Source organism: Carassius carassius, chromosome 18 (assembly GCF_963082965.1).
Source record: "Carassius carassius chromosome 18, fCarCar2.1, whole genome shotgun sequence".
NCBI lineage: Eukaryota > Metazoa > Chordata > Actinopteri > Cypriniformes > Cyprinidae > Carassius > Carassius carassius.
In genome coordinates this window covers 11,279,236-11,295,323 of record NC_081772.1, presented here as the reverse complement: position 1 = coordinate 11,295,323, position 16,088 = coordinate 11,279,236, and the positions used below count along the sequence as shown (strand labels likewise).

The 16,088-nt window shown below is 40.4% G+C and overlaps 1 protein-coding gene across 9 annotated transcripts in view; it reads left to right on the top strand.

Moving 5' to 3' along the window:
- Nucleotides 1–16,088, top strand: part of LOC132092367 (otoferlin-like) — a 57,350-nt gene that overhangs the window by 11,915 nt on the left and 29,347 nt on the right. For all 9 annotated transcript variants that reach the window (XM_059498570.1, XM_059498565.1, XM_059498571.1 and 6 more), the window contains exons 3-5: nucleotides 5,846–5,934; nucleotides 11,278–11,377; nucleotides 11,658–11,854. In XM_059498570.1, the coding sequence (XP_059354553.1) occupies nucleotides 5,846–5,934; nucleotides 11,278–11,377; nucleotides 11,658–11,854 (386 nt within the window). The remainder of the gene's footprint in view (nucleotides 1–5,845; nucleotides 5,935–11,277; nucleotides 11,378–11,657; nucleotides 11,855–16,088) is intronic.

The following is a 16,088-nucleotide window of genomic DNA, read 5'->3' as shown; positions in this document are numbered from 1 at the left end:
CGCCGAAACGGGTGTGGCTCAACCTATAAAAGGAGCTCGAAAAGGCTGACTCACCTGATTTTTCATCTCTTCAGCAAAGCTCACGCATCGCTGGATCACGAGGAAGCAAGCGCCGTCTGGAAGAACATATCAGCAGGACGAGCCATCCTGAAGCCGCTGGCACCGCCGCCTTCCACTGCCGCCTTCCACTGCCGTTCCTGCTGCGCTATCCGGCGCCCATATCCTTTACAATCCAGAACCCCGCTCAGCGAAGGAGATCGTCACGTCATCTGCTTCTCCTGTCTGGGTGAAGACTATGCAGCGCTCGCGCTCGCTGATGGCGGATGCCCTCATTGCGAGTTGATGCCTATGGTGACTCTGAGGACTCGCCTGGCATCCTTCTCGAAGCCTGCATCATCCGCTGCGCCGCAGCACCGTAAGAAGCGCTGCTCGCAGCGCCTACCAGAACCGCCTCCAGCTCGGCCGAGCTCGCCGGTTCCCTCCGCTTCGCCGGTCTCCCCTGCATCGCTTCCCGATGCTCAGCGTCCGCTGCTTGCCGACGCATCATCGGAGGAAGTGGATCTCAGGCCCGCGTCGGAGGAAGAAGACACGTGCTCTCTGCTTGCTTTGGGCAGTGAGGGTTGGGCGAGCTCCGTGGATCTCGCGCCCGCTGCTCAGAGGCCCAGCAGACGGGGGGATATCGATAAGGAGCTGATGCGTGTACTCTCGTTGGCCGCGGCGAGCCTCGGCCTCGAGTGGTCTGCACCAGCGCCCCCTTCACGTTCCCGGCTGGATGGTAGCTATCTTCCGGATGAGCGCTCTTCCTCAAGCTCAAAACACGCCCCTTTTCTTCCTGAGCTTCACGAAGAAGTGGCGAAGGCTTGGGACGCTCCATTCTCGGCGAGAATCCGCTCATCTGTTTCGTCAGCATTCTCCACACTGGACGCCGGGGTAACAGGCTAGAGCAGCGCACCTTTGCCCGCCCTCTGCTGGACGGCGGACTAAGGCGGCGTTGCCATCCAAAGCCTGCCGCATGACGTCATTGCTGCTCGCACGGAAATTCTCTGCTGCTGGGCAGGCTGCGTCTGCGTTACACACCATGGCGTCGCTACAGATTTTCCAGGGCGATCTTCTCCGCAAGCTGGATGAGATGGGACCTGAAGCGATCTGTCTCGCGGATCTGAGGAGTGCTTCGGATCTCTCCCTCCGCGCTACTAAGTCCGCTGCACAGGCCATGGGACGGGTTATGGCTTCCGCTACGGTGGCTGAGAGGCATTTTTGGCTGACGCTTTCTGACATCAAGGAGTCTGAGCGCGCTGCGTTTCTTGACGCTCCGCTAACTCCTGCCGGCCTCTTTGGATCTTCCGTCAACGAGTTTGTGGAGAGATTCGATCACCTCGAGAAGCTCGGCCTCAGTGTCAATTGGGCGAAGAGTTCGCTGAACCCCAGTCAGACGATCCTGTTTCTGGGTATAGTTCTGAACTCGTGTTCCATGACGGCGCGACTGTCACCACAGCGCACGATGGGCATTCAGCGCGCAGCGAGTTCTTTCCGCTGCGGCGCGACTGTGTCGCTCAAACACTGTCAAAAGATGCTGGGTCTCATGGCCTCAGCATCTCCGGTTCTGCGGCTGGGCCTGCTCCGCATGCGCCCCCTGCAGTTCTGGCTGAAGGCTCGGGTGCCGCGCAGAGCGTGGGCGTCTGGCCGGCTGCATTTCAAGGTCGATCAGAGCTGTGTTGCGGCTCTAGCACCTTGGACAGCGAACGGCTGGTACCGATCAGGTGTAAGCCTGGGGACTTCCCCGAGTGTGAAAATGGTGTCGATGGACGCCTCCACTTCGGGATGGGGAGCGCTGCTCGAAGGCAGACCGTCCTTTGACCGTCCTATCAACTGCCTGAAAATGCTGGCAGTGGAGAACGCGCTGACGCGCTTTTGTCCCCATATCAAGGATCACCACGTCGTAGTCCGTTCGGACAACATGTCCGTGGTGTCCTACATAAATCGCCAGGGCGGTCTCGGGTCCCGAAACCTGTGCAGGCTGACGGAACGCCTCCTGACTTGGGCTCAATGCAACGTGCGCTCGCTGAGAGCAGTGTATGTGCCTGGACTGCAGAATCTGGGTCCAGACAGGCTGTCCAGAGGCAATGTCCCTACGGGCGAATGGTCTCTACACCCGCAAACAGTCCGGCTGTTGTGGGAGAGATTTGGCATGGCGGAGGTGGACCTCTTTGCGTCCCACGAAAACGCTCACTGCCCCGCGTTCTTTTCCAAGAACGAAAGCGCGCTGTCACGGAAATGGCCGTGCTGCCCGCTTTATGCGTTCCCTCCCGTCTCCCTCCTTCCGCAGGTGAGAGAGAAACGAGATGTTCAATACTGCTTGAGGCACCTCTTTGGAAGAACCAACCATGGTTCCCAGATTTGATGCAATTAGCAGATGTCGCCCCATGGCCGGTACCGTTGAGGAGAGATCTCCTCTCGCAGGCCAAGGGCTCGATTTGGCACCCTCAACCGGAGTTGTGGTCCCTCCATGTATGGGCACTCAACGGTTACCCGCTGATCTCGCAGTGGGAGTGCTAAATACCATCACTCAGGCTAGAGCTCCGTCGACACGACGTCTGTATGCCTCGAAGTGGTCGGTGTTCTCCAGCTGGTGCACAGCTCGAGGTTATTCACCCCTTAGTTGTGAGGTGACGGAGGTCCTCTCCTTCCTACAGGAGCTGTTGGATAAGGGCAGAGCCCCATCCACGCTCAAAGTTTATGTGGCGGCCATCGCGGCGTTTTCTGAAACGGCGTCCGGTCAGTCAATAGGAAGGAACGATTTAGTCATCCGGTTCCTCAGAGGAGCTAGGAGGCTGAATCCTCCCAGACCTCCGTCAGTCCCTATGTGGGACCTCGCGGCGGTTTTGGAGGCCTTGAAGGGTCCCCCTTTTGAGCCTATCCAATCGGTTAGCCTTCAGCATCTGTCGTTCAAGACAGTATTCTTGTTGGCTCTCGCTTCTGTGAAGCGTGTGGGTGATTTGCACGCGCTCTCGGTAAGCCAGTCGTGCATGGAGTTTGGGCCCAATGACTCAAGGGTCATACTCAAACCTAGGCACGGTTATGTGCCGAAATCCCTCAACACACCGTTTCGGGCTCAGGTTATTGCCCTGTCTGCCCTGCCGGTGTCAGGGGAGGATGGAGACTCGAGTCTTCTTTGCCCTGTCAGGGTTTTAAGAGCTTATGTGTTTCGCTCTGCTGCCTTTCGGCAGACGGAGCAGCTATTTGTCTCATTCGGTGGACGTTCCAAGGGAATGGCTGTTTCGAGACAGACTCTATCCAGATGGATAGTTGACGCCATAGCGTTAGCTTACGCTTCCAGGGGCCTTCAGTGCCCGTTGGGCGTCAGAGCACACTCCACAAGAGGCGTCGCCTCGTCGTGGGCGTGGTCTACTGGGATCTCCTTGCAGGATATATGTATGGCGGCGGGTTGGGCCTCGCCGTCTACATTTATCAGGTTCTATAACCTGGAGGTTCCCGCCTTGAAGCCGTCTCGCCTATGGCTGTGTACTGCTGCAAATGCGCTTTACAAAAATACAAAATTAAGGATAACTTTTTGCTTCAGTATTTCGTGAAAAGAGACTTTTCCCGTAGCGTCTTAGCTAAGACGTAGTACTCGTTCGCTCTTCTAGAGAGAACCGAGGTTACGTTTAGTAACCGAGTACGTTTCCATACATGCCATATTCCTCCTTTTGAGATCATCCCATGTTCCCGTGTTACCGTGTTCCCGTTTTTTCTCCCATTAAGTTTCACTTAATTATGTTCTTAAATACTTTATTTCCTTGTGTAAGCCTCATTTGCATAGCACATTGACAGAAAGCTTTAAATTGTAATGTACTATATGTGTGATTTTAAGCACAGTTGGATGTAAGACTTCTTTTTACACAATATTTCTGAGGTTAAAATGTACACAGTGCAATTTCCATGACTGGAGATTTTTAAAAAAAAATTTTAATTAGACTGGAGTTTAATTTTAGATATAATTTTTCCCTATTTGCACTGGATCATTGACTCATTTCTGCATACTGATGAAACTAGTGGCCTCATTATGTTATTATGTTATTTTTTCCACTTGCCCTTTGTTACAGAGTTACTGTCTGTTTGCTCTTTAAAAAGAGAAGCAAACAGGCAACAGGGTTTGGGGTGGGGGGGTCTCATTACTTCTTTTCCATGTTATTTGTTTACACCATACTCGGAAAAGAGAAACAAAGATCTCTGATATGCTTTTAATTGCACAATTAACAACTATGGGTACTGTTGTTCAGTTATCACTTATCACGTCTTTAATTTTTCAAGATTTAATTTGCCTGTCGAATACATCTGTCACTCCTTAAATAAGCTAACTGTTCAAAACAGGATTAAACAGAAGTGACAACCCTATTTACCTGCACATGACCATGCCAACTTTTTAACCATACAACAACAAATCTAATTTCCCTTGCTAGAGCATCCTGGCCAGTCTCAGCGCTGCACTGATTAATTTGGCAAGAAACATTGTGTGCCCACAGCCTGGCAGTGGAGTACCGCTGTTCTCAATAATCGCAGTGAAACAGAATGCCTCAGCAGCCCTCAGGGCATCCCATTTGTCTGTATAGATCAGTGTGCCAAATGGGAGTCCATGTTCTGGGATCAGTAGAAAGTTAATGCATGATCCCACTGTTAAGAGCCCTAGTGCTAGAAAAGACTCCTGCTGTGTCATAGATTGCAACAATTAGTTTAAAAGGGAATGCAAGTGGGTCATCCTTCAATATCCTATATAGCAGCGGTTCTCAATTCCAGTCATTGTGATCCCCTGCTCTGCATATTTTGCATGTTTCTTTTTAACACATTTGATTCAGATAATCAGCTCATTAGAAGTGAGCTCCGTGCATGAACTGTGTTCCTACTCCCTAAAATCTGTTGAAGTTTACCTCACTTCGGAACATTCATTCACGTATTTGCGCTGCGCAACGTCTTCACACACGGAATTTTTGACATCATATACCTCTGTAAATAAATACAATTTAAGTTCATGACTCGCACACTTCAGTGCACTTTGAATGGATCAAATATGTATGTTTTGAACTGGAATCATGGTGGAATATCCTGTGATGTCCACATTGCAGGGCACTACTTTCGAATATAACAAACATCTGAAGCAATAAGAGAGACATAAAAAAATATGCAGAGCAGGGGGCACGAGGACTGGAATTGAGAACCGCTGCTCTATAATATTCACACTGATCCATACTAAAGTTTGGGAAGTTAATGACAAATGAATGGCAAGTGACTAGAGTATTTAGATTGAAAATTGGTCATATTGGTCAGACAAAAGAGGTACATTAATAATTTAAAAGCACCATTTTAATTAAATGTTTATAGATGTGGAAACGATCAAATCTGCCAGTTTCTACCTCGGAGTGAAAAAAAAACATATTTCACAATTGCAACTTTATATCTCACAATATGACTATTTGTTATTTTAAACTATATCTAACAATTACCTTCTTTATATTGTAGTCTGAGGCATAAACAAGATTCTGTAGATCCCCAAGCATGACAGAGTATCAATAACATTCAGCTGCTGATTTCCTCGTGTCATTAATGATTTCCTGCAGAATACTTTTTTTTTTTAAATTCAGATTAAGGTTTTATTGGAATGCCAATAATGATTCTGATTATTGGCTTGTTTTGGTTTGATATAATAAGAAATTATAGTCTAATAGTGCGGTGTGGTGCTAGAGCTCTTTTGGATTTAATTTTATTCCAATGCAATGTGAATAATTAGCAAGAAAGATATCCAATCTGTTTAAACGCATAGATTTTTTTCTTTGTTTGGTTTGTTTTCCAGGCCTTCCGTTGGCCAATTGGGAGTCAAGTGGATGGCAATGAGATGCTGGAGATCCAAGTGTTTAATTACAGCAAAGTCTTCACTAACAGGTATGAGAATTCATTTAATTTGCTATGCAACATCAGATCATCTAAAAAAATTTATTGACACACATCTCTATATACTGTATTTCAGAGGTTATGTTTAGAAAATACAATATAATCAAGACATATACAAGAATTATAACAAATTGAGTGAAGCAAGGCTATAAATAAAGCCTAAATACTTTCCATTTAACTCAAGTAATTAACATTCATGGCTTCAACCTGTGGTCTCCAAACAATGGTTATTTAAATATTTTCTCTCAGACAAACTGAAGCTTGTTTGTTTTGCACCAAGTCTTTGTTATTTCCATCTGACCATATACGACCTCATAACTCATAACTGCTGAGCTCTTTGTGATGCTGGTATTTTGAGGTATTATTACACATGATAACAGCTGCAGGGGTAAGGCCATCCTACTGCAGGTTTTGTGCTGTAAATCATTGATTGTATTTTATATATTAAATATGTATTTATTTAAGTAAATTATATTTTCTGTAGAATTGTTAAATTTTAAAAATATTTTTTAAAACAATGGTTTAAATGTTTCTTCAGGTTTATAAAAAAAATTAATGTTAAGGTGTTGTAATATTATTATAATGTTTTAATTGTTTTCTAGTGGTAGTATTAAAGCCATTTCAATTTATAGTTTATTACTTTTATTATAATGTACATTCTAATTTACACTGAATGAGAGAGCAGACACAGGATAGAGGTCCGTAACTATCAGTTACGGTTACAGCATTTTCTAGAAACTTGTTGATGCAATGGAGTGTCCAGTGTGTTTTTTTTTTCTTTTTTTTTGTACCTGTATCTGTCAGTATTCAATTTGTGAAGTTTTCCCCCATACTGCTCTTTTTCTGAAGAATTGCTGTGGTGTGTTTCCATCCACTGTCTTCCTCCAGTGGTGGTGGAATGGCTGACAGTCATTACTAGCTGTTCTCCACTGAATGACATGTAAATTCTGTGTCCTGAATGGTGTGACACTTTTGCTGATGCAGACATCAGTATGTGTAGGTGTATACTGTATATGGTTAACCTCCTGATGTTTCTCTAGACTACATCAGATTCTAGATTGCGTTGAGATGTTAAGTTGCAGTGGTGATAACAGATTCTCTGTTGCTCTTGCTTGTGAGCGAATCTGATGTCTCTCTTCCAGTCTAAGTCAGTTCCATTTCAACAGATCTGGCTACATTGACGTCACTAAGTAAATCAACAGCTGTCGTGCATGGGCCCCAGTAGAAAAATCTACCATGACTATTAAGTTAATTTAATTATGGTGTGCAATCAATGATCAGCGCTTTGTTTTGTGTTATCTTAGGCATTGTTTTGAGTTCACATCTATTGTGGTCTCAGTGACACCTGGGATCACAATGTATGAGAAAAGCATCTGCTAAATAATTCACATGTCACCGTGCCATATGTCAACCATGCAGCTCATTAGCTATTTGTTTGTTATTTACAGATGTAATTTCTATCCATCATATGCATTACGTACTGTAGTTGACTGTATCGTCAAACACCATATGATATCCTAAACTTTGCAAACTCAGTAGGTCCGGACAAAACACCAGGTGTGAAACCGATGTGAATCTTATTTATGCAAGACTTAAAGGTTGTACTGTATATTAGAGATGAAGATTTCCTAGCCTTGGGAAGATTCATTCAGCACTGCTGTTATTTCATGAACAATTGACCACCAGGTGGTGACACTGTAGTTTATGCAAAGGCATTAAAGGGATGGTTCACTTTCAAATTAAATTTTGATATGTTTTAGCTTACCTCTAGGGAATCCAAGATGTAGGTGTCTTTGTTTCTGCAGTAGTTACCATTTTGATATTTTTAGGTCAAACCATTCTTGTCTGTGACTCATATAATGGAGGTCTATGGTCACCACCTCAAAGAGCATGCACAGAGAAGTCCAAATTAAACAATTCCCCATCGTAAGTACACATTGATGACCTAAGACACGAAAATTTAATCTGAAAGTGAACTATCCCTTTAATAGGACGCCATCCTGCAATTAAAGTCAACATGAGAAGAAATCAGTTAAATCAAAAGAGACAGTACTTTTGAACATGATTTATCAAAGATTTATGAAAAGATTATCTGTAAGATATTATCTGTAAGAATGACTTCTGAAAGATCTTGTGACGCTGAAGACTGAAAATCCAGCTTTGCCATCACAGGAATACGTTACATTTTAAAATATCTTAAAATTGAAAACATTATTTTAAATTGTAAAAATAATTTGCTGTATTTTCAATCAAATGAAGACAAAGAGATAGAGAGACATTCAAAGATGAGATACATTTAAACATCTTATCGAGCCCCAAACTTTTAAATGGAAGTATGTGTATGTTTTAAATACTTGCCTTATTTTAAAAAGTAGTAGAGAGATAGGCTAGAAGTAAGCCTGGGTTTAAATCCAATGTCATGTAATGCTTTAGGTCAGTGGATGTATATCAGAAGTTGGGCTGCATTTTCATGCATTTAAATGAGAGAGCACTGCTGCTCTATATCAGGATGTGCTACTGATGACAACTACAGCGAATATGCAGAAAAGCTTCAAATTCTGGCTCCAACACGTCCACTTATATTACTCGCTAACAAAGTTAAAACTCCTTCTCGGCAGTTCCTTGGTATTAGATATGTCCCTGTGCAGGGGCGGATCTACCGGGGAGGCATGGGGTGGCAAATGCCACCCTTAAAGAAAACCTTGGCAACCCAGTTCGCAGCAACGAATTAAAAGTTATGGCCAAATTTTCAAAAATGCCATATTTGGCCATATCACCATATTTTTCAAAACCAAGTTTTTAAAGTACATTTGTATTTGTGCCTATAATGTTTATTAATTTATTATTATTGTCAGCTAATAAAACCTATGCTTCAGGGACCATATTCATATAACATCATGCTAAATGTAGCTCTTGACTGGTTGAGTTAGATGGTGATTAACATTAAACAGTAGAAAATGAGTTGAGTCCCCCCAGCTGTAAATGTCTTTGGCTATTAAAGTCTTGTGTTTCTTATAATAAATTGACATGTTGATAACACTTAATCTTTCAGAATGCTCTCAATTACATGTCGATGCATACTGTATGCATTAGTGAGAAACAAAGTTTAAAATGTGACACTGGTGTAAATGGTGTAAATCCTTCTGAATATGAAGCAGTGTTTTTTTTTTATGTTTCTTATTTTGTATATACAGTCACAGTCAAAAAAAAAAGTTTGCTTCCCCTCTCCCACATCTGCCACTCATCACCTGTGTCTTAACATTAATGCCTTTCCTGTGATAATGCCCCTTACTTCTATCACACCTCTTTCTCCTATTAAGTGAGATCACATTGTATGGTCACTTATTCCTTATATGAACTGTTTCAAATGCAAGACATTGATTGCATGAGATTAAGTTTGTAAATGGCAGCCTGTGCCCTTTTGTAGTGTGAACATATACTATTTATCATCAAACTGTGATAACTGTGACTAAATTTCAGTATACATATGTCTGCCTTATGTTGCCACCCCTCAAAAATTCCTGCCCCCTTCTCGCTACCCCATCAATATTTTTCTAGATCCGCCCCTGCTGCTGTGAGCAATTTTTTCTCAAAACTGGTAATAATTATAATTTAGAATGCATATCAGATCATCAGAAATAAACTTGACAGTGTTTTATGGTTTCAGTATACAGTACTGTAGAAAATTTGCGTTGTAAAAATGTGCGTAAACAATTTGGGAAAGACTGATGGTTGGGTAATGCTTGAAAAAAAATGTGTATTTCGTTTTTACATTACTTTTGTAAATATGGATATTTATGGCTGGGGAATTCTCCAGTTCTGACCTCTACAACAACTAGACTAGGAAGGACGCAGTGAATTATGGAGCAGATGAAAGTCAATTGTCTGTTGTTTGCTCAGGGGATCAATAATGTATGTGGGGTCTTTAGAAAAGTTGATCGGGAGCCAGAACCTGTGAATCAGTGAATTATTCACCCGTGGATGCATGCAGTTCAATGACAGTCAAAAAGTTATTATTTCACCACTGATTTGGCTACATATCAATCAGAATTTTGCCTTTATCGAGTCCTTCTGGATGAACAATGGTGCTGAGTGTGTCATTTCACATTTGAATATAGCTGTACCATAGAGGCAGGTGCTAAAACTGTTAGCGGTTTAGAGTGGTTTAATGTGTTTTCTCATCATATTCACTGGCTCTCTTTCTCTTCCTGACAGTGATGCAGTAATAGACAAGAGAGAGTGTGTGCACGCTAACTACATGTGGCATTTAATTGGTCAGTCCAGAGCTTCTGATTGCTTTGGTTCACTGCCTCAGTTTTCATAGAGAGTTGAGTTAACAATCAGAACAAAGAAATATCACTATCACCCATGTGTTTGTTGATCTTCTTATGTCTTGATGTGTCTTGTGTCTGTGGCTTCTAAACTCATGACAGACATTGTGGTTACATAAAACGCATGTAAAAAGCAGCTTTCTTGTTGTAATAAAGAAATTAAACTTCTTTTGAAAAAATGATTCATAGAAGGGACAGCATTCAGCATTAATTAAACAATAAAAAGTGTAATTTAATATATATATATATATTTTAACAGTACAAGCAGTTTAGTAGTATGTTCCCAATTTGTTTTCTAATGCTGTTAAAGGCTGTTTCCTAACCAAAATATATTAATAGTGCTTTTGAAAAATAATAATAAAAAAATATTTTAATTAATACTTTTATTCAGCAAAGACAAAATAAATTGCTCAAAACAGTAATTGATGATAAGAAGACATTTTCTTGAGCACTAAATCAGCATATTAGAATGATTTCTGAAGGATTTTTAAAGGATGAAACCTTCGCCTTTGTCATCACAGGAATAATTATGTTTTAAAATTTAAAGTTACTTTTTTTTTAATTTGAATAATATTTCACAATATTATTGTTTTTGCTGTATTTTTGATCAAATAAATGCAGCTTTCAAAAATATTACCAACATTTCAACAGTATTAAAATTAATCATGGCTGACTGCTAATAGCAGTAGCAGTAAATTTATAAAGTTTAAAAATAGATATAAAACATTTGTAAAGACATTCGTAAAGACATTCATGATATCCATTTCAGCTTTACATACTTTAATATTTTATATCATGTATAGAGTCTATTTGTGTGTGTGAGTGTGTGTGTTTCTCACAGTGTTGCTATTTTTCATTGTCTTTGCAGTTGTCACAGTGTGTGTCCCTCACTGTGACCAAACCACCTTTTTAAGTTCAGTGCACATTGAGCCGGACCAAAGTGAGTGAAGGGCAGTGTTAGACCGTTAACACAGCTGTCTGACTGATCTTTTTGTGTTTGCAGGTTAATTGGCACTTTCTGCATGGTTCTGCAGAAGGTGGTGGAGGAGGGTCACTTGGAGGTGTCTGACACTCTTATTGATGACAATAACACAGCCATACAGGTGAGACGTGAGGATCGCAGGCAATGTGTGTGTGTGTGTGTGTGTGTGTCTAATACTCTGCAAAAACCATATAACTGATTCTTTATTTTTATTGATTTCTTTTTCTGTTGAGATGAGACATCAGAAAAGCTTGAAATTTGTCTTTTATTTTATCTTATACAGTAATCCACTTGAAGTAAAAAAGTTAAATAAATATGTACTGTGCATATTAATATTTTGACATAAATATGTATAATTAATTTAAATTATTATATATTTTATTGATAATTTTGTATTTCAGACAAGTATTTCCATAGAGATCAAATATCAGACCATGGATGGGAGTGTGAAGGTGTGGAGCGATGGTGAATTCCTTGATATTCCAGATGACTGTGATGGAACTTTCCAGTTTGAAACAGACAGTCTACTCTCTGGACGCAGCCAGGGCTCCGGGGCATCACCTGGACGATCTGTCCACGGCATTCCCACATTCCGCAAGTAAGTGTGTCATCTTAGCCAGCCTTAGTTAAAACAAACACCCTAATCATCTTCCTCTATTTGCAGTGGTACAGATAATTCTGTGATGATAATAGGGATGAAGAAGATAATGAGGAGGAAATAAGATAAAGTATTCTTGCATTTTTATTATATTTGTCAAGTTAAGTCAAGTAAGTATAAAGACATGTCAACGAACGCAATGTCATGCTTAACAGGACCGTGGTGTTACATATAGTACTGTATATACGTGTATACAGAGGTATATACTGTATATAAAAAAATATATACAGCTATATAAAAGAAGTAATCTAATCAAACAACATACATTTGCTCATTGTATTAACAAATAACATTATTGGCACATCTTTTTAACAGTGAGGACATTTTTGCTGAGTAATGAAGACATGGATGACTGGAGTGTGTGGGATGCGCTGTTTTCCACTAAGCCTTCCAGTCTCCACAGGTCCACTGATCTATAAACTATAGCCATACACAGACACAAGCGTGCTCCATCATGGTTTGTGCGTGGGCACCGTTAGTGTTTCTCTGTGGATGTGTTTACATACTGATGCATATTGATGATTACTGCTAGAAAAATCTATATCGGCAAAGTCGTTTGAAGTTACTACTAGGTAAATTAAAGCAGCCACAAGAGATTTGTAGGTGGTTTTGGATTGTTTCGAAAGTCCCATTTCATTTAGTAAGTATTAAGCCAATAAATCATATTGTTATTTCTGGAATTCAAGTATTCATTTAAATCTGTGTTTGTTTTAGATTGATGTTCTCTTTAGCAAGTGTTTTATGAGAGCTGCTTATCTGTTCAGATTACCTTTGGTTGCTTACTCTCTTTTTATTTCAAGTAAATCTCTATGAAGACAATCTATTTCATTTTCCATATTAGTGTGACTTCTTATGCCTTCCCTCAGGATTCATAAGATAAAGTGATGCTCCTAGTTTAAGACAATTTAAATCTATATACTACTCTGTTCATGTTGCCTCTGGATATGGGCCTTATCTTAATGCATGAAAATTTCTTGTTAGTGAACTATTATTAATAAAGCAACTTTAGCATATGTTAATTTATCATTAATTAACTGAGCAAATGAAAAGAGACAGGGAGCAGATAAGAGAGAAGGAATCGTTCAGGTCTGAATAAATAGGATATGATAGTTTATTATGCATTGCATAGTTGGGATAGATGACAGCTCTTAACTTTGACAAACAAGCAAACACAAACATACACACCAGAAAAGATTCAGTTTCTTTTCTCCATTCCTTTCTGCTCACTAGTAAGCAAGCAATGCATTTGGAGACCTTATACAACATATTTTATTTTTCTGACCAGTCTTTCCTGGCAGGAATTGTGGGTGGGGGGAGTGCATGTACAGTTCTCTCTCCACCTTCAATACCACGACTTAGGTGCCCTTGAGCAAGGCATCGAACCCCCAACTGCTCCCCGGGCGCGGCAGCATAAATGGCTGCCCACTGCTCCGGGTGTGTGCTCACAGTGTGTGTGTGTGTGTTCACTGCTCTGTGTGTGTGCATTTCGGATGGGTTAAATGCAGAGCACAAATTCCGAGTATGAGTCACCATACTTGGCTGAATGTCACTTCACTATTCACTCTTTCAAAGCCTTGAGACTCTTTGAAAACCCTGAGCCTATGTTTTTTCTTTCAAAGTTTCTTCCTAGCAGAGGTGGAAAGTAACGAATTACATTTACTCGCGTTACTGTAATTGAGTAGCTTTTTTGTGTACTTCTACTTTTTTAAGTATTTTTTTTAATCTGTAATTTTACTTTTACTTAAGTATATTTTGTTTGAAGTATTGTACTTCGCTACATTTTAAAACACATTAATTACTGAGTAAAAAAAAAATCGCTCCCTGGAAGGTATGGCAAACTGGCGCTAAAATCACAAGAAAGATGCAGACGGACAAAACAGGCGTTAGTGGTGCAGACACCGCTGAAAACGAAACCCCGTCATATTCTGAAGTTGAACTCAAGGAAATGAAGTGAACCCCTGGCCATATGTATGCTCTATTATGCTGTGTATGCTGTGCTTGCCTAGGGAGACCAAACTAGCAGTTTATAAAATCTCGACAAGACATCAACCCCACGTAAGCATATAGAGGTGAGCTAAATAATTGCGTCATTGCATTGGTGGTTAAAATGATGCTTTGACATTTTAGCAAGAGGTTTTGCACAAATTAGCCAAAAAGACTGGTGCGGAGTGTGCGATATATATTGTCTGCGATAATATCATAATTGTTGTTTTAATGATGTACGCGCGCATTTAGAGTGTTCTTTCACTGTGTGATTCAGTCTGTTGAAATGCATTTAGAATAAAATCAATCAAAATCATTTAGAATCAAAATCACACAAAGAATACTGTCTTTTCCTCTAAAAATCATAATCACACACACACACACACACATATATATATATATATATATATATATATATATATAGATCAGTGGGGATTTCTTTAAGACTGCAAGGGAAGCTCAGCTTCCCCTCTAATGTAAAAAAAACCCAACGGTCAAATATGTACTATTGTGTATTATGTATTGTGTTAATCAGCTACATGTCGGCTGACTCGATTTTCTTCTCATACATTCCCGTAGCGTCACAGTGCATTTCCCTGTTGAAGCCGAGCGTCCATTGACTTCGATGGGGCTGCTTTGAACAGTTTTTTTCAGTGCTCCGAAGCTAGACGGTCATTGGATAAATGCTGCGATTATGTCCCGCCCACGGACGCTCAGCGTCTCTGGAGGTGAATGAAGACTGGGCTTCCGCGTGATGATTGGAGGATCTGTCGATCTCCTTTTGACTGACAGCGGTCTGCACCATAAGAAGTCGGCGAAGCTGTTTCACGCTCAGTCCCATGATCGCGGATTTCTCAAGTGTATTCGAAAGACAAACTGCGGCAATATTTCTTGATATTTGTAAAATGCAGAACCACCACAAAATTAAATTGGTAACTAAGACAGATTGAAAATGTGCGCGCGCACACACACACACACACACACACACACACACACACACACACACACACACACACACACACACACACTCACTATAGCCATCTAGTGGTTAAAGTGATTTATTACAATTTTTAAACTGAATTTCCCCAAAAATGGGCAAAAATCTTACATTAAACCTTATAAAATTATCCATGGTATCCCCATGTATGAAAGTTAGAAATCTGGGTCTTTTATGAAGTGAATTTTACCTGAAATGCTTTTTTCTTTTTTTGTAAAAAAAAAAAAAGCCTATTTAAATAAATATTTATTTATTTATAGAAATGTAAAAGATTTAAATCCTCCAAAAACTGTACAAAGTTTAGTAAAAACATAAATGAACAGAGTAAAATTATATTTGTAAAAAATTTAAATATTTTACTATTACAAAATGAAATGTTATTGTCTGGGGTCAAAAAGACCCCGAGTGTCACTACAAATGAAGACCATCAGAGGGTTATAATGTAGGCCGAAAATGAGCTTCCCCTCTTTGAAAGACCAGCAGCCGCCACTGATATATATATATATATATATATATATATATATATATATATTTTTTTTTTTTTTTTTTTTTTTTTACAACAGGACAGTAAACTAAGAGACTTGCGTTTTAGACACCATATTGCCATTGTTTTTGCTCTATTTCTACAACAAAAATTTATTCCAAACACAGCCACCAAAGCAAAATTTTGCATCTCTGAGCAACATGACAGTGTTTCGTTTCTGAATGAATCAACTGTTTAAATGATTTGGTTCAATCGCAATGACTCACTTATTAACAGTGACTTGCTGACACATACTGGCCATTTTAATTTCACATTTAAAGTATATTTTGATTTTTTTTTTTTTTATAATTAAGTTTTTATAATTTCAAATGAGTATTCAACATTTTATGTCTGGCATATCAAAACATTATTCATGCATTTGTAACTGCAGGTTAAATGCATTCTTGTCCTGCACTAAACAGTGTAATACATCTAAATGCCACGTCCGATGAAGCTTTTGCATTTCCTCTGTATTGAAAAAATGAGTATGTTGATACTGATTTGCCAGATAACAGCCCAAATGTTTTATTATTCTAAATAACTGATTCCTTTAATTAAAAACAACTAGTTTGAGATTAATAGACCTATCCCAGGGGTGTCAAACTCAGTTCCTGGAGGGCCATAGCCCTAACCCTGCTCCAGCACACATATCATGTAGTTTTCAAATAAAC